Source organism: Aspergillus caelatus, assembly GCF_009193585.1.
Source record: "Aspergillus caelatus strain CBS 763.97 unplaced genomic scaffold BDV27scaffold_268, whole genome shotgun sequence".
NCBI classification, from domain to species: domain Eukaryota; kingdom Fungi; phylum Ascomycota; class Eurotiomycetes; order Eurotiales; family Aspergillaceae; genus Aspergillus; species Aspergillus caelatus.
The window spans coordinates 13,523-38,642 of NW_022475531.1; the positions used below are offsets into that span (position 1 = coordinate 13,523).

A 25,120-nucleotide genomic window follows, 5' to 3' on the forward strand; every position below is an offset into this window, starting at 1 on the left:
ACACTTGCAAACGAATTGATCAACCCTGGCAACTTGCAAGTCGACAGGTCAAAGGTTCAACGCCTGCAGGCCTCACTAAGGTTCTTTGGGCTTATGCCAAATCCCTCTTAGATCGGCCACATTATCATGGCACAACAATAAGTAGAGTTATTTAAAGATATAAGGGGTCTTTGTTCACTTCGTAGATGGGATGTTTTTCTTTTTCTGTCCCTGTTTTCTTTGGATTTCATTGATCTTGTTAGTGTGTTTCTTTACCTCATATAGTCTGCTCTTTCCTTCCACACAAACGAAATAAGTAAACCTGGGAAAGGGACTACTAGGGAAGTACTAATCATTGGCTATAAAAAAATTACGGAAATGCAAGAATCAACCGAGGGACCTCAGTTGAGTGAACGTGAATTTGAGAGACGATCCAGGAAGCAAAGATCTCGAAAGGGAAAGAAGCACCACAAGCGGTCTTCAACGGCGAGGTCTTCCTCTCAAACTTCCTTCAGTACTAACAAGGACAATGAGAACAGAAGCTCTTCGATTACAACAACACACCAGACTAGTGTCAGTCCCCATCGCCCGCTTACTGCTAGTGAGCGCTGCCTTCACAACACAACTGAATCTCTCCTTCATTCACATTCACATTCTTCTTCCCTTTCATCCTCTTCCACCTCATCTTCCACTTTCAACCGTCGATCATCGCGATCTTTGATAACAATGTCGCATAATCGTCGTAGTAACCGCTCGAGAGACTTTGGCCTCCCCGGTCAAGGCACCTCACGTCAACCTCAGAATTCATCTCAGCTACAACAACAACCAGCCCAGTTATTACTGGCCCCATGGACATTTTGGGATACTGTGGCTGTGAACCTGTTCAACCTCCCGAGGGAAATTAACACACGTATCCTTTGGCAAGCATTCTCTAGCGAGGGCTACGTCTCTTCTATTGATCTATTCGAGGATTCTCATGGCAACAAAGACTCTAGAGGGAGAATCCGCTTCAGGTAAGGCTCACTGAGCTCTCACTGTACAGTTACTAATTGTTCTTACGTTTCGACAGACCTCCTCCTAAAACAGACTTTTGGAGGAAGGGGCTATACACCATCAAGCTTCCCAACGGTCGAGCGTCAGTCATCAATGTTGCACTTGATTTGAACCATGATGAACCCCAGATCGCCAGTCCGGTCCGTTCTGGCATCTCATACCCAGTTGAGGTTGTAAGTGTATTTCTTCCTGAATCGACTTTTCGGCGTTCTGACATTTCATGTAGAAAATGCCGATCTTGTCTATGGATATAGGTGTCCTGCTCAATGTGATAACGATGCTTCCAATGCGCTCTGTCGGTTCTAGCGATAATGAGCGCGCCCTGCTAGTGCTCAATCTGAAGCAAAGAGCTCTCCTCGTCTACTTCCAGCTTCCCATCTTCACCCCGAGCTTTAAACCCACTCCAGCCAGCAGTGTTCTTCAGGAATATCGCCTGAAGATCCCTTTCGTTCAACTAAGTCAGATTTTCCAGATGCGAGATGCTGTAACAGGAGATTTATCGCATTTTATAGTGTTGGACTCGCCTCCACTCTATCATCGTCGCATCAACAATATCGATGTAACTCATTCAGAGGAAAGCAATACATGGAGGGAGTCGGAGACTTGGTACCGGCAGACATATATCGTCCGTAATGCATTGGAGCTATCTTCCCTTCCCATCGGCCTGAAAAAGGCAAAGGCTGTGATCGATATAGGTGAGTGTCTACCCTTACTACCGTTACTTAGGACTAGGACTGATCAGTTTCATAGGTCGTTGGAACACCTTCAAGATAACGTATCCTAGAGATGCTGATATCAAAGGGAAGCTGACGCTTCTATGTGATATTCTCAAAGACTACAACGTCACTTTTCAAGACACAGATCGGTTTACCCAGTGGGACGCGAACGTGGAGATGAATCCGCCCATTTGGAAATGGATAGATTTGTCTGACTCCCAACCATCAAAGAAGACATGTTCGTTGGAAGATCTCTTCGACCATAACTTTGTTCATTTGCCCTTCCAAGTCCGCTATCAGCTTGAAGTTTGTATCTCGAACGGGTATCTTTCCGAGTTCACGATGAATCGTGAATTTGCTGTCAAATTGTCTGAACTTGGAGAGACACAAGCGGCGAAGCTCTTGGAGCACGTGTCCGCGAAGAAGCAGGTGTATTATGACCCGATGAAGATCTTTGACTTGAAGTTTATCAAAGGAGTGACTCAAGCAAAGATCCCCCCTTACTGCTGTTATATGCATTCGGCAAGAATCACACCAAGCGCCATCTATTATAACACGCCGACGGTGGACATCTCCAACCGCGTCATCAGGCGATTTATAGAGCATGCAGATCGCTTCCTTCGAGTACAGTTTACGGACGAGAAGCTGTTAGGTCGGATCAACTCTACGACTGACAGTACAATGGATGAAATATTTACTCGCATTAAGAGAGCACTGACTAATGGCATTGTGATTGGAGATAGGCGCTACGAATTCCTCGCGTTTGGGAATTCCCAATTCCGTGAGCATGGTGCCTACTTCTTCGCTCCTTTACCGAACCTCACAGCTGCCAATATCCGTGCTTGGATGGGACACTTCAATAGCATACGCAATGTTGCTAAGCATGCTGCAAGGTTAGGACAATGCTTCTCGACAACTCGGGCTATTGCTGGCTGTCCGGTGGACGTAGTTAAGATCGAGGACGTCGAACGTAATGGGTATAACTTCTCCGATGGTGTCGGCAGAATCTCGCGTTTTCTTGCGCAAATGTCTATGTCGGAACTCAAGATAAAAACACCAACAGGAGAGCCTCCCTCTGCGTTTCAGTTCCGTCTGGGCGGCTGTAAGGGAATGCTTGCAGTCTGCTCTAAGGCTCAGCGCCAGGAAGTACACATTCGAAAAAGCCAGTTTAAATTTGCAGCTATCCACAATGGGTTGGAAATCGTCCGCTGGTCTCAATTCTCCATGGCCACGCTGAATCGGCAGCTCATCATCGTGTTGTCAACGCTAGGTATCCCGGACCAAGTATTCCATGCGAAACTCCACACCATGCTACGGGGACTCGATGAAGCATTAGAGAGCGATCCACAGGCTATCTACTGGCTCAAAAAATACGTAGATCCAAATCAGATGACCCTCACAATCAGTCAGATGGTCCTCGATGGTTTCAGACGATCAAAAGAGCCTTTCTTGACTTCTATTCTGACACTGTGGAGGGCATGGCATCTTAAATACTTGAAAGAAAAGGCCAGAATTGTTGTCGACCAAGGGGCATGTCTTTTAGGTTGCATGGATGAAACAGGACTTCTCCAGGGGTACTTTCACGATAAGGTTCCGGGGAATGCTGCCTCGGTCGAAGAAAAGACTGCTGCCCTGCCTGAAATCTTCGTCCAGGTATCTCGCCCAGAAGCTGGCAAGAAGCCCGAGGTAATTGAAGGGGTCTGCATCCTAGCTCGTAACCCTTCCCTCCACCCGGGAGACATCCGTGCCGTGAGAGCAGTCAATGTTCCCCAGTTGCATCATCTTCGGGACGTAGTTGTCTTGCCGCAAACGGGTGATCGAGATGTATCAAGCATGTGCTCAGGCGGAGATTTGGATGGTGATGATTACATCGTCATCTGGGATCAGGACCTATTGCCCAAGGACTGGTTTCATGAGCCTATGAAGTATACTAGCAACAAAGCTCAAGACCTTGATAGGGATGTGACGGTCAACGACATAACCTCCTTCTTTGTCACGTACATGAAGAATGATTTTCTTCCTAGGATTGCCCATGCCCATCTTGCATTAGCTGACTTCCTCGAAGATGGTGTCAACGAAGAGAAGTGCATCCGGCTAGCCCAGCTGCATTCCGACGCAGTCGATTACAACAAGACAGGCATCCCGGCCATTTTAACGCGCAACCTTGAGCCTCGGAAGTGGCCACACTTCATGGAGAAGATACACAAGCCCAAAGACAGGGTCTATCACTCAAACAAAATCCTGGGCCAGCTGTATGACGCTGTTGAGCGAAATGACTTCGCCCCCAGCCTCGAGATGCCATTTGACAAGCGACTCCTCAACTGCGAGATTGAAGTCTCTGGCGACCTACTCACATTCGCGAAAAATCTCAAGCGACAATATGACGACGCAATGCGACGAGTTATGGCACAACACGAGATCAAAACTGAATTCGAAGTCTGGTCTACGTTTGTCCTCGGCCACGCCAATACAAGCAAGGACTACAAATTTCATGAGGAGATCGGTGCAATTTCCACTACACTCCGCGAGACATTCCAAAAGCAATGCTACGAAAAAGTCGGAGGCCGCAATTTTGACCAGCTTGCCCCTCTAGCCCTCGCCATGTACCGCGTCACCAACGAGGAGATGTCCGATGCGCTTAACAAGTACCGTGCTGAAAACTCAACCACAGACAACAAAATCTTCCATAAGCCAACGCCCAAAATAAACCAGTTACCTCTGATCAGCTTCCCGTGGATTTTCCCGCATGTTCTAGGGAAGATCGCGCTGGGACATTTTGAAATCCCGGGATGTCTTCCTGTTGTCGACAACGACCCCTTTGGTCTGTTCACCGATGATCTGGACCCTACCTCTCCTCTCCCCTCTCATTGTAGTATAAGCGCAGCTGCCCCTATGCCTCAGAGTTTCAGTGATAATGTCGAGTCTTTGGAGAAACTTCTTGATTTTGGGCTCTCAAACTCTGGGCCCCATGAGCTTGCTTCGTCTACTGGTGCGGCGCCGTCAGATGTTCCTATCGAGGCAGGTTTCAGCTTGCTGGACTTCACTGATATCCCCAAGTATAGTCAGTCTCCGAGCAGCAGCGGTAGTACTGGTGGTGGGTGTCTCGTACTGGGCATTCATACTACCACTCCTGCCACACCTGTTGACACCATACAGCGCAGCGGCAGTCCCAGCGGAGGTGGCAGCACTGGCGGTGGGTGTGTTGTTCAAAGCGCAGGCGTGGCCAGTAGCACATCCGACGGGGTTTCAAGCGAGAAATGGGTTGAGATAGTCGAGGAAGAGGACGATCTCAAGCCCTCTGCTCTTGATAAGCTTAACGAGCTGCTAGGGTTCTGAGAAGGGCAGGAAACATAGTTGCGCACGTGAAGAAAGACTGACAGTTTCTGCATTCCAGTGAGACATGAATATTGCTAGGTTCATCGTCAATATGAACTATCATACCGTATGGGGATGATATTATACAGTAATTGAGCAAATTTATATACACGATCTTATCATGACTAGGTTCTATTCAACGCCCGTGCCACCGATTCCCAGGAAATCCGCTTATCTAGACACAAACCCTCCCTCTAATGACCATAGTAGAGTGTGTGATAGCTGTCATTATCACCTACTCTACCATTCTAGCTCAGTCTCACTCTTATTCTGCAATAACTTGATCACGGGGTCCAAAACAGCCTTAGTATGCCTCCAATTAGCCACATATCTAGTCCTCGAATAGAAGACTGGACAATCCTTGCTATCGCACTTCACCTCATCACCGAACGTAACACCCATACAAGACCGGCAAACACGCAGCAGATCAGAAACGCTCTTCTCCGCATGCCGTTGGCGAGTGACCAAATCAAGCAGAGAGATATGCGGCTGTCGCATGCACTCAGTACAGACCGGAACATCAGTATCGTCCAGCTTGGCTTTGCAGACGATACAGGTTGAAGACTTCATATATGATTCAAGGGTAGTCTTTCTGGCGTCCTTGCCGGTCGAAGTTGCTGTACCTTCTACCCGACGAATACGTTGCACTTTGGGCATTTCATCATACCATTGGCGGACGTTGGCACCCACGAGGTTGAAGATTCGCTCTAAAGGTGGGATGATGTTCTTGGTGATATAATATTCGGCATCGAGTTCCAGTTGTGCATCGTGTAGAAGTGTCTCTGGTGGTACACAGCGGTCGATTAATCTTGAGCCTGGAGCACCGGTTACAACGACGTAAGGAACTCGTTCCCCGTATTGGGGTTCTAGACGTGGATCTTCGAGCATTTTCTTGGTACTGATTAAGGCGCCCGGAGGAGGTATGCCTCGCTCGCTATACGTGCCGAGCTTTACTTCTCTAGCGAAGCAGAAGTCTTGGATGGAGACTCGTCCTTGGAGGATCTTTGTGCACTGTTTCTGGAAGTAGCGTTTTACTTGGCTTAGATCGGCCGTGCGGAATAGAAGCTTCAGTGCCTTTTCTTCGATTTTCTGTTCGGCTGGGGTGCCATCTCGGCGGACTGTTTCGATGCCCTTTGCGTCGAACTCGGGTTCTTTCTGGTCTCTGTGTTCGTATTTGAAACCGACGTAGCGTTTCTTGGCTAGAAGAACGCATGGGTGGTAGACTTTTTCGAATTTGAGTTTTACTGGCGTTGGGTTCGTTTCTGTTACGGCTTTGGCGATTTCTTCGCCTATGTTGAAGGCTTCGTCGCGAGTGCGTCCCTTAAGGTAGACAAAGAGACTGTCTGTGTCTCCGTATACGACCTCGGCACCCCAGCGCTCTACAGAATGGATCAGGGCAATGGCCTTCTCCAGTGTTTCTCGTCCCGATTGGACGATACTGTCGGCTATCTCGGAACAGGGCATTCGCCCTGAAAATGATGCGGATGTGTAGCCGTATGTGACGTTCGCTATTAGTTTGAGGGCGAGTTGTCTATTGTTGAGAAGACGTTGTAGCGCCTTGTCGTCCTTGTCTATCTTCATTCCGGTCTTGACCATGACCCGAGTCTCGAGGATCTCGGCGAGCATCCTTGCGAGCAGCGATTTGCGTACTTCGGGCTTCGCGTACATCATGCCATTTGGCGCGATGTTGATCTTGTCCTCGAACAGTTCTAGCAGTCGTGGTTGTCTTTGGTATTCTGTAAATCCCATCTTGTCTCGGCCTCTCCATTGATGTACTCGTCCGAGGAAAGTCGAGTAGCAGTAATTATAGGCAATCATGATGCTAGGGTACAGTGATTGGAAATCCAAGACTATAAGGGGACTGGTATAGAAGTCACTTTGGGGCTCCATTACCAATGGAAGACATTCGAGCGCATTTTGCTGGCCAACTTGTTTCTTGCTCGGCGATACAAGTAGGAAGTTCTCGGGTTTTGCAATCCGGAACATCAAAGACTCAACCTTGAACTGGGAACCCCGAGAAAATACTGAGTAGAAGTCGATGCCTAACAGTCGCGCCTGCTCACTGATTCTCGGTACTAGCTCGTTTGATTCTAGGATCTCAAGATTCATTTGTACTCGAGAGACGAAATAGTCGACGACTTTCATGAGATCGCGAGGCTTTCCACTCTGGTACCATTCAGTGAGATCGCGAAACGAATAATGAGGTATTCGCCGGTGTAATAGATGGAATACGACGTTCTCCATGCTATATTGGAGCAAGTTCAGTTCACTCCTCATAGCTCGCCAGATATTGATCATATGTCGTCCGCTTACTCGAATAGAAGATGTATGGTTGAATCCCCATCGGTCAGCATCCTTACCAAACCTGCCATGTGCCTGTGACTTCACTCTCGATAGCTCGTCACATATGTCAAAATCATACTTCTTTCTGGCTCTCTCAATCACATATCCCCAAGAGCCGTTGTGAACTTCATACCCGGTGATAATGTCTGGGTCATGCAGTCTGACAAGGTCCACTAGCCTGTTGATCAAGTCCAACTCCGTTGGCTCATGTTCTAAGTCGATTCTCACAGCTCTAGAAAGCTTTTCTTCGGGTTTGTCATATTCACCCTGAAAGACCATTCCAACACGGACGCCCGCAAGGTGACTGTTAACATCGAGATCCTCGTCATCTGATTGTATACACCAGGAGATGCAGGATATCTCATCTTCTTCTGGGTTTGGAGCAAGTACATCACGCGTATTAACATGAACTTCTAAGCTCATTATGCTCATATACTGGGCCTGATGTTCGACACTGGTAGACCTCCCTTTCTGCGAGTACTTAAATCCATATTCATTCTTTTGTGTTGGACCCTCAATCTGTGAGAGGATGTTAAGCTTCGTGTTCGGTTCGTGTAGATGCCTCTCTGGCTGCACAGTTTTGGCCTCCGGTTCTCGTTGTATGCTCTCGAACCACTGTACAACTTCAGAGCGACTTGGCGGCACGGGGGCAAACTCCCAGATTCTGGAGGTAGAAGACGCCCTGAGATACTGATCAATTTGCTCTTGCTCTTGTCTATCTCTTAGTATCGAAGTTTGTTCGCCAAGCATCGCAGGTGACCGGCCGGTGGGATCAAAGTCAGGGAGATAATGTATCCCACGGCCTTGTAAGCGGAACTCCCTGCCTGCATAGTCTCGTGGGCGATCTGGCACATCACCCTGATCACTGTAATGGGCTTTGTCATAGATAGCAGCCGGATAGTCGTAATCGCTAAGGGTAGACGACACCTCGCTAGGACTGGGGCAGGTAAGCCGTAAACAGCATATCCGTGTGTTCTGTGGTATGTTGAAAGCTTCATAGATCATCAGTGCCATCTCTGACAGAGAATAGTTTGATTCGGTGGACTTGCTTTCAGTGGACGACATTAGTAATGGCAGCGAGCTCTTATCTTCGCCCGCATCTTTCGAGGCATCTATGTTGGGTTCGGCTAAGTCCGCAATATCCTGCGTTGCTTTCGAAGGACCACCATCCTGGCTGAAGCGCAACATCGTCATGGGGTCATTTGGATCCTTGACGACTGGAAAACTGAGCCTGTTGTTCTGTCCGCTGCCTTTAGGACGACCTCTTGATTGTGTAAGAGGCTGTGGCTGCGAAGGCGAACCCATCAACGGTTCATGACTACGAGCCATATCCTCAAATTCGGCATTGTTATTATATCGAACACCTTCATTTTGATCCAACTCTTCATTATGATGTTCCGAATGTTGAAAACGACTTTTTGAGGAGTACTTCGGCCGCTTGTTAAATTGGATATGATCAATTATTTCACTTTCTGGGCGCTTGAGGGAACTCTCTGCCCTCCGTATGTCCTCTTTGATCTTCGCCTGGCTATTTATATGTTCCAATCTATTCCGTTCATAGGGATTAGAGCGATGTCTGCTTGATGGGCCTTCTGTCAGGTCGAAGAATGGCTTATAATTGGCAGAAGTGCTAGCCAGGGGCGCATTCGGCTCTCGGTGTTCCTCAAAGGGTAGATCAGAGAACGCATCTGCCAGCGGGTCATCAAAGAAATCTCTTTCCTCCTCATCGTTACCTTGTTCTGAGAAAAGGTCGGCAATGTCATCGTCGTCTGAACAGTATGAGCCGTTATCGGACGCTCCGAGTAAAGCAACATTTTCGTTGGTATAAGCATCTGCGCTCGCCGATTCACATGTTTCGAGATACTGAGGTGCTTGTAGATTTGGGAACTTATTGTTGTCCGGATAAAGATCCTCGACACTCTCTAGTACAGTCTTGACATCAGTCTCGAGAGGGTCCTGTACGAGGAAATCATGGACATTAACGTCCCCACCACCATATTGACGCCTTTCCTCAGCGACTGTACGGGGTGTCAACTGACGATATTCCTCCTCATGGATCCACTTCCCTTTATGGTGTTCCCTGGTAGCGGCTGATAGCGACACTAGTTCCTCGGGGCCAAACGGGCTACTACCAGGATCAGCTAGTCCTATACGTTTCTTCCGCCTGCGTGTTTCATCCTTCCATAGTCCCTCCATGCTAGGAACAAGTTTCTCATTCTGGTCGACTGGCTTCAGAAACTCCGTGAAATCATGATGTATAGGTCTCTCGCGAATTTCGAGACGATTCATGATATCTTGCACACAAACATCCACCTCTAGGGGACAGTGACTTTGCTTCGGGAGTTCTGACGCATCCGAAATACTATCTGGTTGTATGGATCGATCATGCCAGCGATGCGATAAATTAGTCAGTTCGAGATACTCCGGTACTGGGGATCGAAACCTGACTTTGCTACACTTCATATACGCACAGCCGTACAAACTATAGTCACACATCCATTGCGGGATATATTGTAAGTGGCTTTCGTAAGGCTGCAAAGGCCGCTTCAATATAGCACCTTGGAGCAATAGGTCCGCTACTCTTGTCGTATAGATAGGGCTAAGAAGATAAACCTTGAAGAAGAAACGATAGCCCACATGATAGCCATAGAAGGGGACGCCCTTTACTAAGGTAATATGGGCAACGAAGGCGGCCTTTTTGTCATATGCATCGCGACGGTAACTTAATGCCAATGCGTGGTCAATCGAGATGTGAAGATCCCTTATAGCATGGCGGACTATATACACTGTTTAGCCTGGATTGTTATCAGGCTAAGGTACGCTAGATAGACAAACCTTCTTCTGGACTTAAATCACCGTCGTATGGGACATACAGGTACGGAAATGCGCCGTGAACATGGACACATACTTTTTGACCTGTTTCTGTAGCTCCGAATATCCTAATTATGGGCACTTTGGGTCTATCATATTTCCCGGTAGATGGATCCCGGTAGGGAAACGGAGGATCAAATTCGGATGGCGCGGCTTGGTAATGATCCACGCAATTAAGGCGCACTTGAAAAGGCTCCATCGGTTGCGTGTTTGACAGCCCAAGCTGTCAGCGACATGACCAGCGTGTATACAGTGAACTCATGTCACCCGTGCTGGCACTCTACTGGTGTCGCCATCCGTAATGACAAGTTAATTGAAGTTGACTGGAACCATGACGTGTAGCAGCCACTGAAAGTTACGCGCCTCCCAAGCGCGGACAAAACACCAAGTCACGTGCACGTTATCAAGTCTATCAGGCGATCTTCCAAACTCAAGCAAAGGTCTTAATCTCGCGCGGTAAAGTGCAAGCCGCCGAACAGGTTCTTCCTCGCCTCACGGTTACGATCGCAATACAGATAATTCGATAGTACTCCGATATATTACATCTTTCGAGGCACACCGTCACCATGTCATCACGAAAGCCCGCCGATGTGGCGTCGAAGGAGCGCAATGAATATATTCCGTCTTTCATCTCAAAGAAGCCGTTCTATATAGATGACGATTCCACAAATGATTATCTGGAGCATCAACGTCTACAAAAGCAGACTACAGAGCAATCGAAGTGGTATGAGCGCGGAAAGCGTGCCGGTCCAGCTGCGACCAAGTATCGAAAAGGCGCGTGTGAGAACTGTGGTGCGATGACCCACAAAACAAAGGAGTGCCTTAGTCGGCCTCGGAAGCAGGGTGCGAAGTGGACCGGTAAAGATATTCAGGCCGACGAGGTGGTGCAGAACGTCGATATGGGATGGGATGCCAAAAGAGATCGATGGAACGGCTACGATGCCAGCGAATATCGCCAGGTGGTAGAAGAGTACGAAGAGCTTGAAAAGCTCAAACGAGTAACCGGACAAAACAAGATTACAGATGGTGAAGATGAGGAAGGAGGTGCGGAGGAAGAGGCACGGTATGCTGAAGAATCTGATATGGGAAGACAGCAAAGCACAGCTACTCGAAATCTACGTATTCGAGAAGACACTGCGAAATACTTGTTGAACCTCGATCTTGACTCGGCGAAATATGATCCCAAGACACGACGGATGGTGGATATGGGCGCTCAGGAAGATCAAGCCGCAGCCCTTGTTGCTGAGGAAAATTTCGTTCGCGCTTCCGGCGATGCGGCGGAGTTTGAAAAAGCTCAAAAATATGCCTGGGAAGCTCAGGAAAGCGGTCGGCAGAAGATTCACCTGCAAGCAAATCCGACGTCTGGAGAGATCTTACGGAAGAAAGAACAGGCAGATACTGAAGCTAAACGTCAGGCCCAGCGTAAAGCACTTCTGGAGAAATATGGTGGTGAGGAGCATCTGGCTCCGACACCGCTACGAGATACCATGGTCGTTGAAAACGAAAGGTTCGTTGAGTATGACGAGACCGGGGCGATTAAGGGCGCGCCGAAGAAAGCAGCCAAGTCAAAGTACCCGGAGGATATCCTCACCAACAACCACACTTCCGTATGGGGCAGCTGGTGGCACAACTTTGAATGGGGATATGCTTGCTGTTACTCCACGGTGAAGAACAGTTACTGCACCGGCGAAGATGGAAAGAGGGCATTCGAAGAGGCAGATAAGATGTTGATGCTAGAAGCCGTCGGTGGAGCAGATGAGCAGCCTGAAGCTGAAACCGAAGATGTAGTAGAACGTCCGAACCAAGAGCAGGACATTGACGATAGGAGAGCAGAGGACTCCGGCACCAAGTCGAAAAAGAGGACGTTGATGGAGGTACAATCTGGTATCACCGAGGAGGAGTTGGAGTCGTATAAAAAAAGCCGTCTCGCGGCAGATGATCCTATGGCTAAGTTCATAGGGAACGACATCCTTGAACAGTAAACTATATGGTTCCCTCCAGCTTTCTTCGATTCTACTTAGTCATTAGAGCAGTTCAATATGGGGCGCCGGGCGCTTTTGATGAAATACCCTGTAAACAGTGTATAATATAATTTGTTACTTTATATAGCTATTTTGAAAGTCCTCGGGGAGAATAGAAAAAAAAAGTTAAAGAAGAAGAAAACATTCGTGAATACTATAGATTCAAGTTGACTGTGCTGTTTCTGAAAAGTCCCTCCCCTCCATATTCTACGACCTATACTCGTATGCTGGAAATGATACCTTAAATCGAAACTAAGACCATGTCAGGCTTAGCTCAAATACTTTGGTGGAGACGATGGTACATCATGTGACTTATGGTTCCCGTTGGAGAATACAGAATCACGAGACCAGGGCACAAGCCCTGGTGACACACACTCGCTAAGCGGCAGGCGCCCCAGATCTCAGCGCGCAACTTCCGATACGCCTAGCGACGACGACAACGACAACCAGCCCTTCAGCGGAATCGCCAGGTAGGTCACTAGCCCCCATATGATTTCGGAGCGCAGGATTTTGTGACGGACAATTTTTTGCTGACATTTACTGTGTTCCTCTGCAGTTCCATAATTCAAGATGAGTACGTACAATCTCGATATTCCAGCCGAACAGCAACATCTGCTTCGACGCCGATAAGACTTTGCAGACTGACACCGATTACAGCGAAGGGTACCTCCAGCTTTGGCAAGCGCCACAACAAGACTCACACTCTCTGCAGGCGTTGTGGTCAGTATTTCATCACTCCGAATTGTTGCCCGACAAAATTTGCCGATCTCTATAGGGGATACAGCTAGGAGGGTCGGGAGGAATATTGGTATTCAGATAAGCTAACCGGTTGCGATTTGCGTTTGGGATATTCAGGCCGCCGCTCTTTCCACGTCCAGAAGTCGACATGTGCCAACTGCGGTTACCCCTCCGCTAAGGTTCGCAAGTGTACGAATCCCCGAGTTATACCTTAAGTCCTATCCCTTTGCATGGCCGACCGTGGATCTACTAGGAGATGTGCTGTGATTGTGAGGAGTATGAGGCTTACGAATTTTCTTGGAATAGTCAACTGGAGCGAGAAGGCCAAGCGCCGCAAGACCACCGGTACCGGCCGCATGAGGCACCTCAAGGAGGTTCACCGTCGCTTCAAGAACGGCTTCCAGACCGGCACCCCCAAGGGCGCTCGTGGCCCCGAGAGCCAGTAAATCAATCCCGACGTCGCGTTTTCGTTCTCGGAGGCTGGAGAGGGCTGGTATGATAAGGCCTGGCATTTGAAGTAGCCGAGTTTCAATGCAAGGCGAAAAAAGACGCTTTCCCCTGGAGTTGGTGTTGGGATGGTCTTTCCTTTTGCCGTCATAGCATGTTTATCCTAGAATAACGACGACAAATGAAAGACGGAAAATTTCTTGGGGTCTTCGAAAGGGAGTATCAAAAGGGAAAGCATGCATGAATTTCCTTTCTTGTTTATGGCTGGCGAATATCCCATGTCCGGGCAGATACAATATTGAGATAATCTCCAATGTGATCTGTCTACCCGCGTTCAAGCACTTCCCGCAGCGTAAGAGCTTTTCTCTTGCTCTATAGACCGGTTTCGGCCGGATCACCTAAGTTGGGTCATGAGATTGCGGCAATGTCATATTGCAAGGCCCTTTCTATCTCCATGCGCCTTAACGCCAATATTGGATATATGGATACATTCTATCCAGTCTATTCCCCTCTGCCAAACACACTGACGCCGCCATCCCTCTGTACGAAGTATAATACTTCTCTCTCCTCCCAGTTGCCCTCCGTACCCACCTCATTTTGTCCCCACGCACCTCCTTTGCTGACCCTTAGCACACCGCTTACATCCCTAGCGGCACCGGTCTCCAGGTTACGGAGTTGCATAACCATTTGGGCCCTGTGGGCCGACCCTATAGCGAACGCTGCATGCTCGGTTTCCAGCGGTGTTGCCGGGTGGGGAGCCGAGGCAGATGCATTATGTATCAATGGTGAATCGGAGGAGAGTGTCAAGATCGTTGCATGGGTATTCTGCCGGTTTTGTTAGCAGAGGTATTCATACATCGTGACGATGGCTCCTCCAGTGACCAGCACGTACCTGTTGTAATCCCATAACCCAGTCACCCATCTCCGTAGCCCCAATACCTTTATTTGGACCCGTAGCCGCAAGTAGCAAATCAGGTTGATCGACGATCAATAGAACCTCAGGTTCCTCTGCCTCACCGGGTGTAGAAGCCTTCAATTGCTGGATCACTGTAGCGATGTCTCTTTCGAGGGCGTCGAGAGCTGCAGTGCCATTTCCGGATAAATGCAGGCGTTTGACTGGTCCGATTTCCCTTGAAGCTGGGTTTGTAGAGACATTGCCCGGCCGCGGGACAGGATGCGGGGTCCGCGCTGGTACAGGGCTCGGCTGGGATCGTACGGGAAGGACTGTTCGAGGAGCGGCAGTACCAGGGAATAATTGTTGGGGAGTTGCTGTAGCAGTTGTAGTATTGTAGAATAATTCAGATAGTCCATCGATGAATGCGAATTGGCGCTTGTCTGTGAGACGTGCAAGGTCCAAGCCCTAGTACATTGTCAATATTCATGGCCATGCACGACGTAAATAAAAATATTTTTAGGGAAGCTCATAGCGCCGGACAAAAGCCAACATAATTCGAACTTCAAGGCCGCAATAGACGACGAACATGGAGAGGTAGAAACTCACCAGTCTTTTCGCTTCGGATCTCCAAAATTCCCAGCCCCGCAGAAAACTCACAAGCACAACTCTTCTATTCTTCACCCCGTCGCTTCCATTCAGTCCAAACGCTGTTTCGGAATTTGAAGATGAGCTTAGCGCCGCATAGAGGAAGCGCAACACTAGCCAATTCCCCGTTGCGCCGAGTACAGAGGATAGGACTGTGAGAGACGAGTGCGGCAGAGACGATACATAGGGCGCAAGGAGGGGTGGGAGGGGTGGTTGAGTGGGCATGGTCGAGAGATCCCCCCGTTGGCGTAAGAGGTCACGAGCTTATTTTGGTGCAGACACTGAGAAGCGAACTGGTTGCAGCAATGGCATTCGACTGTTTTTGTACGATTTCCGTGGTGAATTGAAAAATGACGTTGTATCAGAGGAAAAGTCCGAACTGATTGTATGTATGATTGGTTGATCTTCTTTTCCGCTACGCCAAGACTTTCGTATCACGGATCAACGGTGCCTGAGGTATATATATACATCTCTCGTCCACAACATTCTTTGTTTTTTCTTTCCACTTCTCCCCTTATATCAATGAATAAGCTGTTGTATTTGCTTGTCTTAGAACTTTGATAGTATACCAGTTAGTTGTATATTTAGCGAATATATTGTCTCAGACTGTTGAAGTATATATACCCAACAGCAGACTCGCATACTAGGTTAGGCAGTCAATGTCCGTCATTGCCTCACCTATCACAAATCATTTTTCAAGAGAAAAGCTTTTAGGCAGGTTGTCCTCGTATTATCATGGGGAACGGAATATAAGGCGTGACGTGGTTCAGCAAACATCTGAACCAATATCTGTAGTAACCGTAGTATATATAGTTGCATCCCAACCTTAAACTGGGAAGCGAGATGTATCCATGGGCATTCTTTACGCAACTGCCTAAGCACCGTGGATTATATAATCCTAATGGCTATTCTTAGTATAAATCTGAAGTAAGTTCTGCATAGAACTCAAGACATATCCTGTTGGAGTCTCTGAAGTTGGTTCCTGAAATTCCGGGAGACAATCCGGCGGGCGCGTCACCTGACTGGTGCCTTCCCCCACATCGCCCAGAGCGTCAATCAGCATCGTGAATTCCTTCAATGCGGAAGCATTCATCCGATCAGCCAGATATTGCCCTCCTCTCTTCTTGTATATGTGGGTTCGGGGGTTTATATCTGTCGCTGATTTCTCTCCAGTTCAAGTCCCAGGGACATGAACAATTGATTCCTTTCCATGCCTGTCGTGAGTTGACCCCATGTCCTCTCATGTTTGTCCCTATGTTCTCTGCCCTCTTTTTTCTTTTCTTTTTCTTTTTCTTTCTTTTTTTTTTTTTATGTCCGTTCCTCATGGATACCCCACCACCGTCAACGTCATAGCCCTGCTTCGCTCCTAGATTGTTTTGTATATCGAATCTTCAGAATGCTTTTCAGTCTTGCTATGTTCCCTTCTGAACATGTTAAAGTTTTGTAAATTGGAACTGGACTGAACCAAACGCCCAAAATGGCAAGCCAAATCCTTACATTATCCAACGCTATCATTTTATTTTTGGACATATACCACCGGATATAGCATAAAGCTGATGGCTAACGGTTTCTTGCAGATGACACCCGTTTTGTGTAACTGTCAGCGTGCACAAGACTTCCGATATTTGAAAGCAGACCCTTATCGATAAAGATGACTAGCACGCGAGATTCCCACTCCTATGCTGTAAGTATCTCGATGTACAAGAAGGGAATGAATTGCTAACATGGCCTTCGTGCAGTGTGACGAATGTCGCTTGCGCAAGTCCAAGGTTAGAACATGTCTCCCACATGGAGGTATCAATCCCTGGGAGTTGAAACTAATGTTGGACCCAGTGCTCCAAGGAGAAGCCAACTTGTGCGCAATGCAAGCAGCTGAACAAGGAATGCAAATATAGTCCGAAAATCACTCGGAGCCCCCTAACGCGACAGTATGTGCTCCCTTGGCTAGAAGCCTGTCCCTTTTACTGACGCTCCATTCTAGACACCTGACCTACGTGGAAGACCGTCTACAAGCTTTTGAAACAGCTCTAGGTAGACTCTTCCCAGGTGGTGATCTGGATGCAACGGTTCGATCACTTCTGCACGATCATGAAGGCCCAAAACCAGCTCCATCGTCTAAATCCTCTTCCAGACACTCCACTCCTGCCAAAACTGAAGCAGACAGGACGGAACCTGCTCCAGAAGCCCTTCCACAACAGGCCGATGGATTCGACTGGACTGAAAATAAAATCACCGTCGGCGATCTGACAGATGGCATGGCAGCTCTATCTATTAAGCCGGAGGGTACAGGATATTTTGGTTGGTATCCGTTGGCATTGCTCTGTGTTACCTTGCTTACTGACTTTCATTGCAGGGGCATCTTCAAGTGTTGTGCCGCTTCGAGCTTTATTGAAGCACGGATTTGACTTGAACTTTCCGGTAGGATCAACAAAACCAAACGTTGGCCCGGAAGGAGTACCTTTGAAGTCTCAGCTTCTGAACACCGCGCCATCTGGCGTGATTGAACAAGCTTTTATAGACGCATTCTTCTTAAACTACCACAGGAGCTATCCTTTTGTGCACGAGGCCACCTTCAGAGCTCAATTCTACGAACAAGCCACTCGCCGACATGGACAGGCGTGGCAGATACTCTTGAACACCATTCTAGCATTGGGGGCGTGGAGTGTTGGAGACGACAACTCAGACCTAGATATTACTTTCTATCAGGAAGCCAGAGGTCACTTGCAGCGAGTGTCAGTGTTTGAAACCGGTAATCTTACTCTCGTTCAGGCATTGCTGCTCTTGAGTAACTACGCGCAGAAGAGAAATAAGCCGAATACTGGATGGAATTTTCTAGGCTTGGCCGTTAGAATGGCTATGAGTCTTGGCCTTCACAAAGAATTCCCAGGCTGGAAAATAAGTCTCCTTCAGAAAGAGATGAGGAGAAGGCTGTGGTGGGGAGTTTTTATCTTTGATAGCGGTGCTGCGAAGACGTTCGGTCGACCAATTCTACTTCCCGAGGAGAGTGTTATGGACGCAAAGCCTGTTCTCAACATCCAGGATGATGTAAGGGTCCTTGTGATTTATGCATGAGAAATTTTTAACAATGACAAACAGGCCCTGACCGCGTCAACGACGACGCTGCCCCCGGAAGTCAACGGTCCAACTATTTACTCCGGAATGATCGCTCAAGCCAGGTTCCATCTGCTCACAAACAGCGTCTACCAGCGCCTCATCTCCACGCCGCCTCTTACTCCGGAAGAGACACGAAGTCTCCAGAAACCATTGGAAGAATGGTACAACGGTCTTCCCGATTATTTCAAACAGCCAAGCTTTACATCAGAATCCGATCCTTTTGCTTTGGTTCGAAACCGGCTTATGTGGCGACACTGGAACCTCAGGGTTCTATTGTATAGACCGATCCTCCTTCGATGGGCTTCGAGACGATGGACGCCTAGTTCATCTAATGAACCGGAAGACCCTCTTGAAGCCGAATGCAGAATGCTGTGTCTTCGAAATGCCCGGTTGACCATCTCCTCAATCAGTGATTTCATGAGCAACTATCTCTGCACGAGAATAGGAGCATGGTATATGCTCTACTTCCTGTTTCAAGCCGGTGTAATCCCTATCATCTTGCTTATGACAGACCCTACCAGCACAGATGCTCCAGCTTGGCTTCAGGACATCGAGGCTACCAAGAACCTGTTGTTGCATCCCTCACTGAGTAGCAATCGGCTTGCAGCTCGTTGTCTGCAAGTCATTAATCGGCTTTGCTCACCTGCGTACACGAGTACTGCTGACGATAGGCCAGCAGGTCAGCCTCCTATTCTGATGCAGTTTTCTGATCAGCTGTTTAACGACCCGACATTCGGTGCTATGTTCCCGGATGTCGACCAGGAACTGAACTTAGGCGGGATGGACTTTTCTGATTGGGTCAATTACACACCACAGGCTGAGTTTCGTTGAATGTGCGACGGTTATGATACAGTGGCCACCAGGGCCATAGACAGTATCTTGGGGAACGGTTGCATCGTATAGAAATAGGTGAAATTATTCCGCGATTACTGCAGTGACATAATCGTGGGGGTTTACCGATTCCGGACAAATAATATTGGAAACATGCACCGTTATGTGCGAGGCACTTATTGAAGGGACGAGCCTCAAACGCACTCTTCCTGCTGTACGGAGGGCTCCACTAAGGTGTCCTTGTTAGGCCCCTGCGTACCACGGAGCTCGGCCTCAATCTGAACAATACGTTGCTTCTCTTCGTGGGCTGCTGTGTCTCCGAAGATAAGGTCCATATCCTCCAATGTCTAATATCAGGCTTCCGTCAGTACAGGACAGATCTTGGTGTACGATTATAAAAATCATGAGCCACAAACCTTTCCACGAGTCTCTGGAATACAGAAGAAAGTGAATGCCAATGCAAGGAGACAAAATGCCGCAAAGAAGATATAGGTACCCCAAGTGATTGACTCGAGCATATCGGGGGTGATCAATCCGATAATACTAGCATACGATGTCAGCCAACGACCAACACGAAATTCTCAAAGAACATAAATCAACGCACAAATTGCACATCCAGGTCGCCGACGTTGTGATTGAAATGGCTTTAGAGCGAATAGAGAGGTTGAAGATCTCTGAGGGCAGGACCCATCCAATGGGAGCTATATTGTACCTAGTCAGCAATTGACTCTTTCTCAATACCAAAGGAAAGATGTAAGGGTAAACCAACCAAAGGAGTAGGAAAAGTTGATATCGTAAATATAAATGAAGGCAATACCTGCCCACCCAGCGGATTTATGGTTGACCAAATCGGATCCATACGCCCCGATAAGCGCACCCACAATCACCAGCGAGATACAAGTCCCTACAGCACCAGACATAAGTAGAACCCGACGACCAATCTTATCAATCAAGAAAAGCGCCGGCAGGGTACTGAGACAATTAACAATGCCGTATACACCCGTCGCAAGAAGAGAAGTCTACACACGTCAGAAAGAGCTTAGACAAATCAACCCCAAAACCAAGAGGATAAACACCACATACCGTATTCCCATCAAGACCCAACTGCGCAAAGATCGTTGGGGCGTAGTATATCATGGCGTTGCAGCCCATAAACTGCTGGAAAAACATCACACAGCACCCGATAGCCAACCTCTTGAACCGCGCCCACGTCGTCAGAAACGAAATATACTGCGCGGCATGCAGCCGGAAGCCAGACAAGCCCGGGAAATGGTCCCGGGCGAACATGTTCTCTAGCATGATCGACGCCTTGATCTCGAGGAACTCGTTCACCAGCGCGGGGCTGTCCCTGGCCTGGCGGCGGAGTTTGGAGAGGGCTGTTAGGGCTTCGTCGTCGTATTCTTTCATTGCCAGCCAGCGAGGGGAGTCGGGGAAGAAGATTACGCCGAGTCCTAGGATGAGGGCTGGGAGGATTTGGAGGGCGAATGGGAGGCGCCAGGAGGCTTCGGATTGTCCTGTGCAGCCGTTGGGTGGGACGTCTGTGTAAGGGTTGAAGGTGGCCGTAGTCTTTGTGGAACCTGTGTAGGGAGTGTTGGGGGCGCAGCGTGTGCCGCCTATGTAGTTTGTGCCGTAGTCGATCCAGTAGCTGATTAGGATGCCGATTGTTATTGAGACTGTTTTTTTTGGGTTGTTAGTGTGCCTGCGCTTTTGTGTGGGCTGGGGGTGGATGGGCTAACGTTGTTGGAGGACGACAAGTCCACCGCGGATTTCGGGGATGGAGACCTGGATAGAGTGAGACTTGAGGGTGTTTTACTGAGTGGGTTGAGGTGCTATACCTCTGAGATGTAGAGGGGCACGATCATGGTTAATTGACCAACGGCTAGGCCGGCAATTGCACGTCCTATACTGGTATTAGCAGTGTCCATGGCTCTATGTATACATGTCACGTACCGATGAAGAGCATTGGGATGTTCACGGCACCGCATTGGATAGCTGATCCTATCACGAAGATAACGACGGCGACATTCATGGATAGTTTCCGGCCCAGTCGATCTGCGATTGGGCCGTTGATTAGGGATCCGAACCATGCAGCTGCACTATGTAAGCTATCGTCTATTCAGATTCAAGAACCGAGATTGAGGACGCATACCAAGGAGTAGTGTTGACACAAACCATCCCTTGAAGCCACTGTCGGTGTATATTCGAGGGAATCGAGCTCCAAAGGACTCCATTGTGATGACCCCTGACACCACGCCCTGATCGTATCCGAAGAGGAGACCCCCCAGAGTTGAGAACTACAACCGATATTACGGTTAGTCGCCTGTTTGAATAGCTATATTTGCATGTGCTCACCGAAGCAACACCCAGTAAATAGGGATTCTGGTAGATGAGGGCAAAACCCCCTCGAGGGGGGTGATCTATGACGGTTGATTCCATTGCTGCTATTCAGCGCATTGTATAGTGTCACACAATGAAGTAGTGCGGTAGACACAACAACGTTCTATATACTTTGTACAATCAGTTCTCGCGATTATCTTCGGTCGACCTCCGAGGGGTGAGTGAGGTTGATCGCACGACAGTGCTCCGTTACAGTCTGGATATCATCTATAAGGGCAGCGGAGGGCAGTGTTCCGACCAATGAGGGAATTAAGCAATGGGCGGACGACATCATGAGATGCCAAAATGCGGGGGAAGGTTAAGGACCGATCTCCTTCTCTCGGCCACTTCGGCCACTCAAAACGGCGGAATTCCGACCCGCTCATCATCGGGATGTCTAAAGTTGGAGATCTCTCCTTGTTGTACAGACTGCAAACCAACCCATTGGAGTCGTTGGAGACACAAGTGTAACATAAGCTCTCAAAAAGAGTTTAAAGTTCCCATCGGTGAGGGGAAGAATTCCTTGTCACTCACTGCCTTAGGGTGTATTCCACGAGCTACTCGGGGAGATGGGACGACGCTTCGGTCGGCCGTAGTCCGATGTCAAAAGCCCCGGGAGACGACAATGAGACCTGTGGTGAAGGGTATCAGTATTAGAAGACCTTGTTCTGCAAAGCCTTTTAGTAATCATGCTGTGCGGCATAGGTCTGTAAAGCAAGGTCGAAGAGACCGAACATAATAGTGATCCCGTTTAGACGGTTCTGATTAAGAAATAAACCGTCAACTCCATGGGATACTTTGGCTTGCTAGTCGACAATGCAGCCTGATGTAGATACTGCAACCGACCTCCTCAGAGGATGATTAGTATGCATGCACATCGTTAGTTTGCAGTTTTACAGTGCATTTCAATCCAAACTCATACAGTAATGAGTCGGTGAGGTCCTTGGTCTCCTGTCTCGACATAGAGTAGCCTGAGAAGGTGAATGACAGGAAAAGCGAGTAAGTAGAAATCACCATATCACAGTCATGTCGGGATTATATCACATCACATGACATGTTCATTCTCTTAGGTACCTAAGTATATTAGTAACCTATTGATAACTTTGTGTTGCACTGAATTTCCATGTCAATAATCGATAGCAAGGAGCATTCCCCACATCACTTGTTACCGGAGGAAGACTAGATCTACTACGTATCCGTCAGATGTTTGTGGACCCGCGTACAACATTTGACCCCGAGTATGGGTCTGATTGTCCAATCAGGGCCCCTCCTCATGAGTCATTCTCGCTCATTCTTACTAGCGAATGATGGTGGCTGTAATCATACTGTATGCAAGTTGCATACAGATTTGATACAGAGAACATCATACATCCATGACTTGATAGCAGTTCTTCAGTATAAAACATGTAGAGCTTTCTTGAAGTAGACGTTGGAATAAACTACACAGAGAAAACGAGTCATTTTAATCAGAGTTCGATTTATTGACTAGATCTACGATTAAGACATTGGTGCCTGGCGTATATCATTGAACACCGTACGGTACGAAAATGTCATACATATACTAAGTATGGTATGTATTATTGCCTTTCGGGACGATCCATGGAACCTTGTTTGAATCCACTTCGATTTCCCTTACCCCCCCTTACTGCCGTTTGTTCTCCACACTTGACTTCCACGGGCATGAAGAAGAAATCCATCTCTGAAAGATTCTATATCCTACACATGAAGGATTGAATTTATCTGTCGACATCGTCAGAGCCCCACTTGCAATTCTCTCATTTTTGCACTGTAATGTCTGGATGATCAAGTTTGCTTACTATGTAATGCTTACAGGTATTATTTCTTACGGGAAAAGGGGCGCCAAATGAACGAACAATGACAGCAAGATCCTCTCAATTATAATGCCACTAATCTATACATCCAAAAGAACAGAGCAGAAACTATTTCTTTTCCCGCCCGACAAGGCATCTCAGGGCTTCCGTTTCACCTTCCAGCTTGGAGACGCGCATCTTCAATGCATCGCGCTCCTCTTTGACCTTGCGCAGTTCCTCTTCTAGACTCTTCAACTGATCCACTCGCCTTTGGCGGTACCGACGAGCAGCCAGTGTGTTCTGCTGGCGCTTCTCGATGCGAGAGGCGCTAGTGGGTTTTGCAAGGCCAGAAACTGATGGAGTAGGAACAGAGTCGCCGGAAGGAGACGATGAGCTAGGTGACGAGGTCATGGTTGCGGTTGCAGGTGGAGGCGGTAAATTAGTAGCGGGCTCAGGACAGTAATCTGGGGTTGGTTAGGTACATCATATAGAGAAATCCGAATGAGTTTCTCGGACGAACCTTCAGGACATGTCAAACTAGCGTCAAGAGATTGGAGGAATTCTTGGGAGTCATTAAGTTCCAGGATCGAAGTGAGATCATTATTAACAGGAGTTGGCAGTGATTCTATAACAGGTGTCGGATAGAGAGAAGTCGAATTGGCTATCGATGGCTGATAATAACCAGCATCAAGCGTAGCCCAAGTATCCCAGGATTCGAGGCCAGTGAACTCATCACCGGACGGGATAAATTGTGAATCTAGGGACGATTGCGGAGAGTAGGAATGAGGATTGGGGTGGTAGAGCGGATCGTAAGATTGCAAGTAGAGGTCTGCGGGATGAAGGTGGTTTTGATGGGAATCGTGACTACTGCTGCTGCGGCTGGTAGTAGAAGAATGCTCCAAGCATAAAGCATGCCACGGCGGAAGACACTGCGGTGGACATGATTGTATTGCGCGGACGGGCCTCTCTCAGGCCCGTGAGGGGTCTTGCTAAACAAATAAAAAAGGAAGCCTTAGTCCTTCGTGTAGGACTGATGATGAGGTTGAAAAGAAAGAAGGTAGGTTAGGGTGGGATTGAATCGTTTTATCTGCGGCCCGAAGAGTGGCTGAGTCAGCTTAGATCAGAATCAAGTGGAAACTCTAATCCAGAGTTCCACTGCGTAAGGGTTCGTAACAATACTGTAATACAGTCGATAACGATAGTGCTTGAAATCTACTTATCTTTTCAAACAAAAATGTGGGCCTCCAAGGAGCAAATCACTGGACGTCTCGAATCGCGCCTCGGAGTCCCCGATAATAGACCCTTAACCTCTAACTCTCTAGTAAGCTGAGGCTGTATCCAGTCACTTTTACTCAAGTAAGGACTTGCGTTAAAGAACAAAATAAAAAGCCGCCAGTGGGACCCAGTTTATTACTAATTACTCAACAAGACTATCGGCTGTTAATGTAAGAACTGAACCCACCCACTGACAGGCACAGTTCTTGCATGTCATATTATTATGCACGTCTCGATTCTTTCAAATATCTAGACTTGCATGCCAGAAGATAGTCAAGGGTATATCATTCTGATGTAATTGGAATATGGCGCCAGAGACTCCTCAAATATTGGATTCCTTTCATCGTCATCTGTAGATTTTCAGCACCTATGTATAGCGGCTTGGGCAAGTACAATATCCTAGTTACGACTTCAGATCCCTTTAGGCCACCTCCAACACCCTGGTCGTATCTGGAAGACCCCAGAAGTCTATTCAAAAGTATCTTATCCTAAAGCTTGCCACTGAAATACTCCCGAACTCCCTCTACGTTGTGCTTGCAATATCAGCGATACGACGCAATAAATACACGACAATCTTTATGCCTTTACATGTATCATGGAGGCCTGGTCTATACTGGAATGGAAAGCCTA

General features: G+C 48.0%; 8 protein-coding genes across 8 annotated transcripts; 4 read left to right on the plus strand and 4 right to left on the minus strand.

Moving 5' to 3' along the window:
- Positions 1 to 705: 705 nt before the first annotated feature.
- Positions 706 to 5,084, plus strand: BDV27DRAFT_162704 (RNA dependent RNA polymerase; the record flags this gene model as incomplete). The annotated part of the gene is made up of 4 exons (XM_032073426.1): positions 706 to 992; positions 1,049 to 1,205; positions 1,259 to 1,727; positions 1,783 to 5,084. The coding sequence occupies 4 exons, from the start codon at positions 706 to 708 to the stop codon at positions 5,082 to 5,084; spliced, it is 4,215 nt and encodes a 1,404-aa protein (XP_031922440.1).
- An 89-nt stretch (positions 5,085 to 5,173) lies between these two features.
- BDV27DRAFT_168590 (DNA-directed DNA polymerase zeta catalytic subunit REV3) lies at positions 5,174 to 10,536 on the minus strand (the record flags this gene model as incomplete). Its single annotated transcript, XM_032074811.1, has 2 exons — positions 5,174 to 10,243; positions 10,302 to 10,536. The coding sequence occupies 2 exons, from the start codon at positions 10,534 to 10,536 to the stop codon at positions 5,364 to 5,366; spliced, it is 5,115 nt and encodes a 1,704-aa protein (XP_031922441.1). The 3' UTR covers positions 5,174 to 5,363.
- slu7 (mRNA splicing protein SLU7) lies at positions 10,462 to 12,500 on the plus strand. The gene has a single exon (XM_032068726.1). It carries the CDS (start codon positions 10,904 to 10,906, stop codon positions 12,317 to 12,319), a length of 1,416 nt encoding a protein of 471 aa, XP_031922442.1. The 5' UTR covers positions 10,462 to 10,903; the 3' UTR covers positions 12,320 to 12,500.
- A 273-nt stretch (positions 12,501 to 12,773) lies between these two features.
- BDV27DRAFT_136280 (60S ribosomal protein eL37) lies at positions 12,774 to 13,902 on the plus strand. Its single transcript, XM_032068727.1, has 5 exons — positions 12,774 to 12,828; positions 12,915 to 12,932; positions 13,016 to 13,078; positions 13,214 to 13,285; positions 13,403 to 13,902. Exons 2-5 carry the CDS (start codon positions 12,929 to 12,931, stop codon positions 13,540 to 13,542), a joined length of 279 nt encoding a protein of 92 aa, XP_031922443.1. The 5' UTR covers positions 12,774 to 12,828; positions 12,915 to 12,928; the 3' UTR covers positions 13,543 to 13,902.
- Positions 13,827 to 15,395, minus strand: BDV27DRAFT_55238 (uncharacterized protein). Its single transcript, XM_032076914.1, has 3 exons — positions 15,045 to 15,395; positions 14,436 to 14,903; positions 13,827 to 14,368 (listed from the first exon to the last, which is right to left on the minus strand). The coding sequence occupies exons 1-3, from the start codon at positions 15,306 to 15,308 to the stop codon at positions 14,045 to 14,047; spliced, it is 1,056 nt and encodes a 351-aa protein (XP_031922444.1). The 5' UTR covers positions 15,309 to 15,395; the 3' UTR covers positions 13,827 to 14,044.
- A 779-nt stretch (positions 15,396 to 16,174) lies between these two features.
- Positions 16,175 to 19,773, plus strand: BDV27DRAFT_136285 (putative C6 transcription factor (Gal4)). Its single transcript, XM_032068728.1, has 7 exons — positions 16,175 to 16,302; positions 16,661 to 16,767; positions 16,823 to 16,852; positions 16,917 to 17,011; positions 17,065 to 17,381; positions 17,437 to 18,128; positions 18,180 to 19,773. Exons 2-7 carry the CDS (start codon positions 16,735 to 16,737, stop codon positions 19,026 to 19,028), a joined length of 2,016 nt encoding a protein of 671 aa, XP_031922445.1. The 5' UTR covers positions 16,175 to 16,302; positions 16,661 to 16,734; the 3' UTR covers positions 19,029 to 19,773.
- Positions 19,126 to 21,695, minus strand: BDV27DRAFT_55242 (sugar porter family MFS transporter). The gene is made up of 10 exons (XM_032076915.1): positions 21,381 to 21,695; positions 21,178 to 21,322; positions 20,979 to 21,119; positions 20,864 to 20,928; positions 20,765 to 20,810; positions 20,112 to 20,701; positions 19,798 to 20,047; positions 19,633 to 19,729; positions 19,445 to 19,571; positions 19,126 to 19,375 (listed from the first exon to the last, which is right to left on the minus strand). Exons 1-10 carry the CDS (start codon positions 21,462 to 21,464, stop codon positions 19,223 to 19,225), a joined length of 1,698 nt encoding a protein of 565 aa, XP_031922446.1. The 5' UTR covers positions 21,465 to 21,695; the 3' UTR covers positions 19,126 to 19,222.
- Positions 21,696 to 23,280: 1,585 nt separating this feature from the next.
- BDV27DRAFT_136294 (uncharacterized protein) lies at positions 23,281 to 24,246 on the minus strand. Its single transcript, XM_032068729.1, has one exon. The coding sequence runs from the start codon at positions 23,624 to 23,626 to the stop codon at positions 23,345 to 23,347; it is 282 nt and encodes a 93-aa protein (XP_031922447.1). The 5' UTR covers positions 23,627 to 24,246; the 3' UTR covers positions 23,281 to 23,344.
- Positions 24,247 to 25,120: the final 874 nt, after the last annotated feature.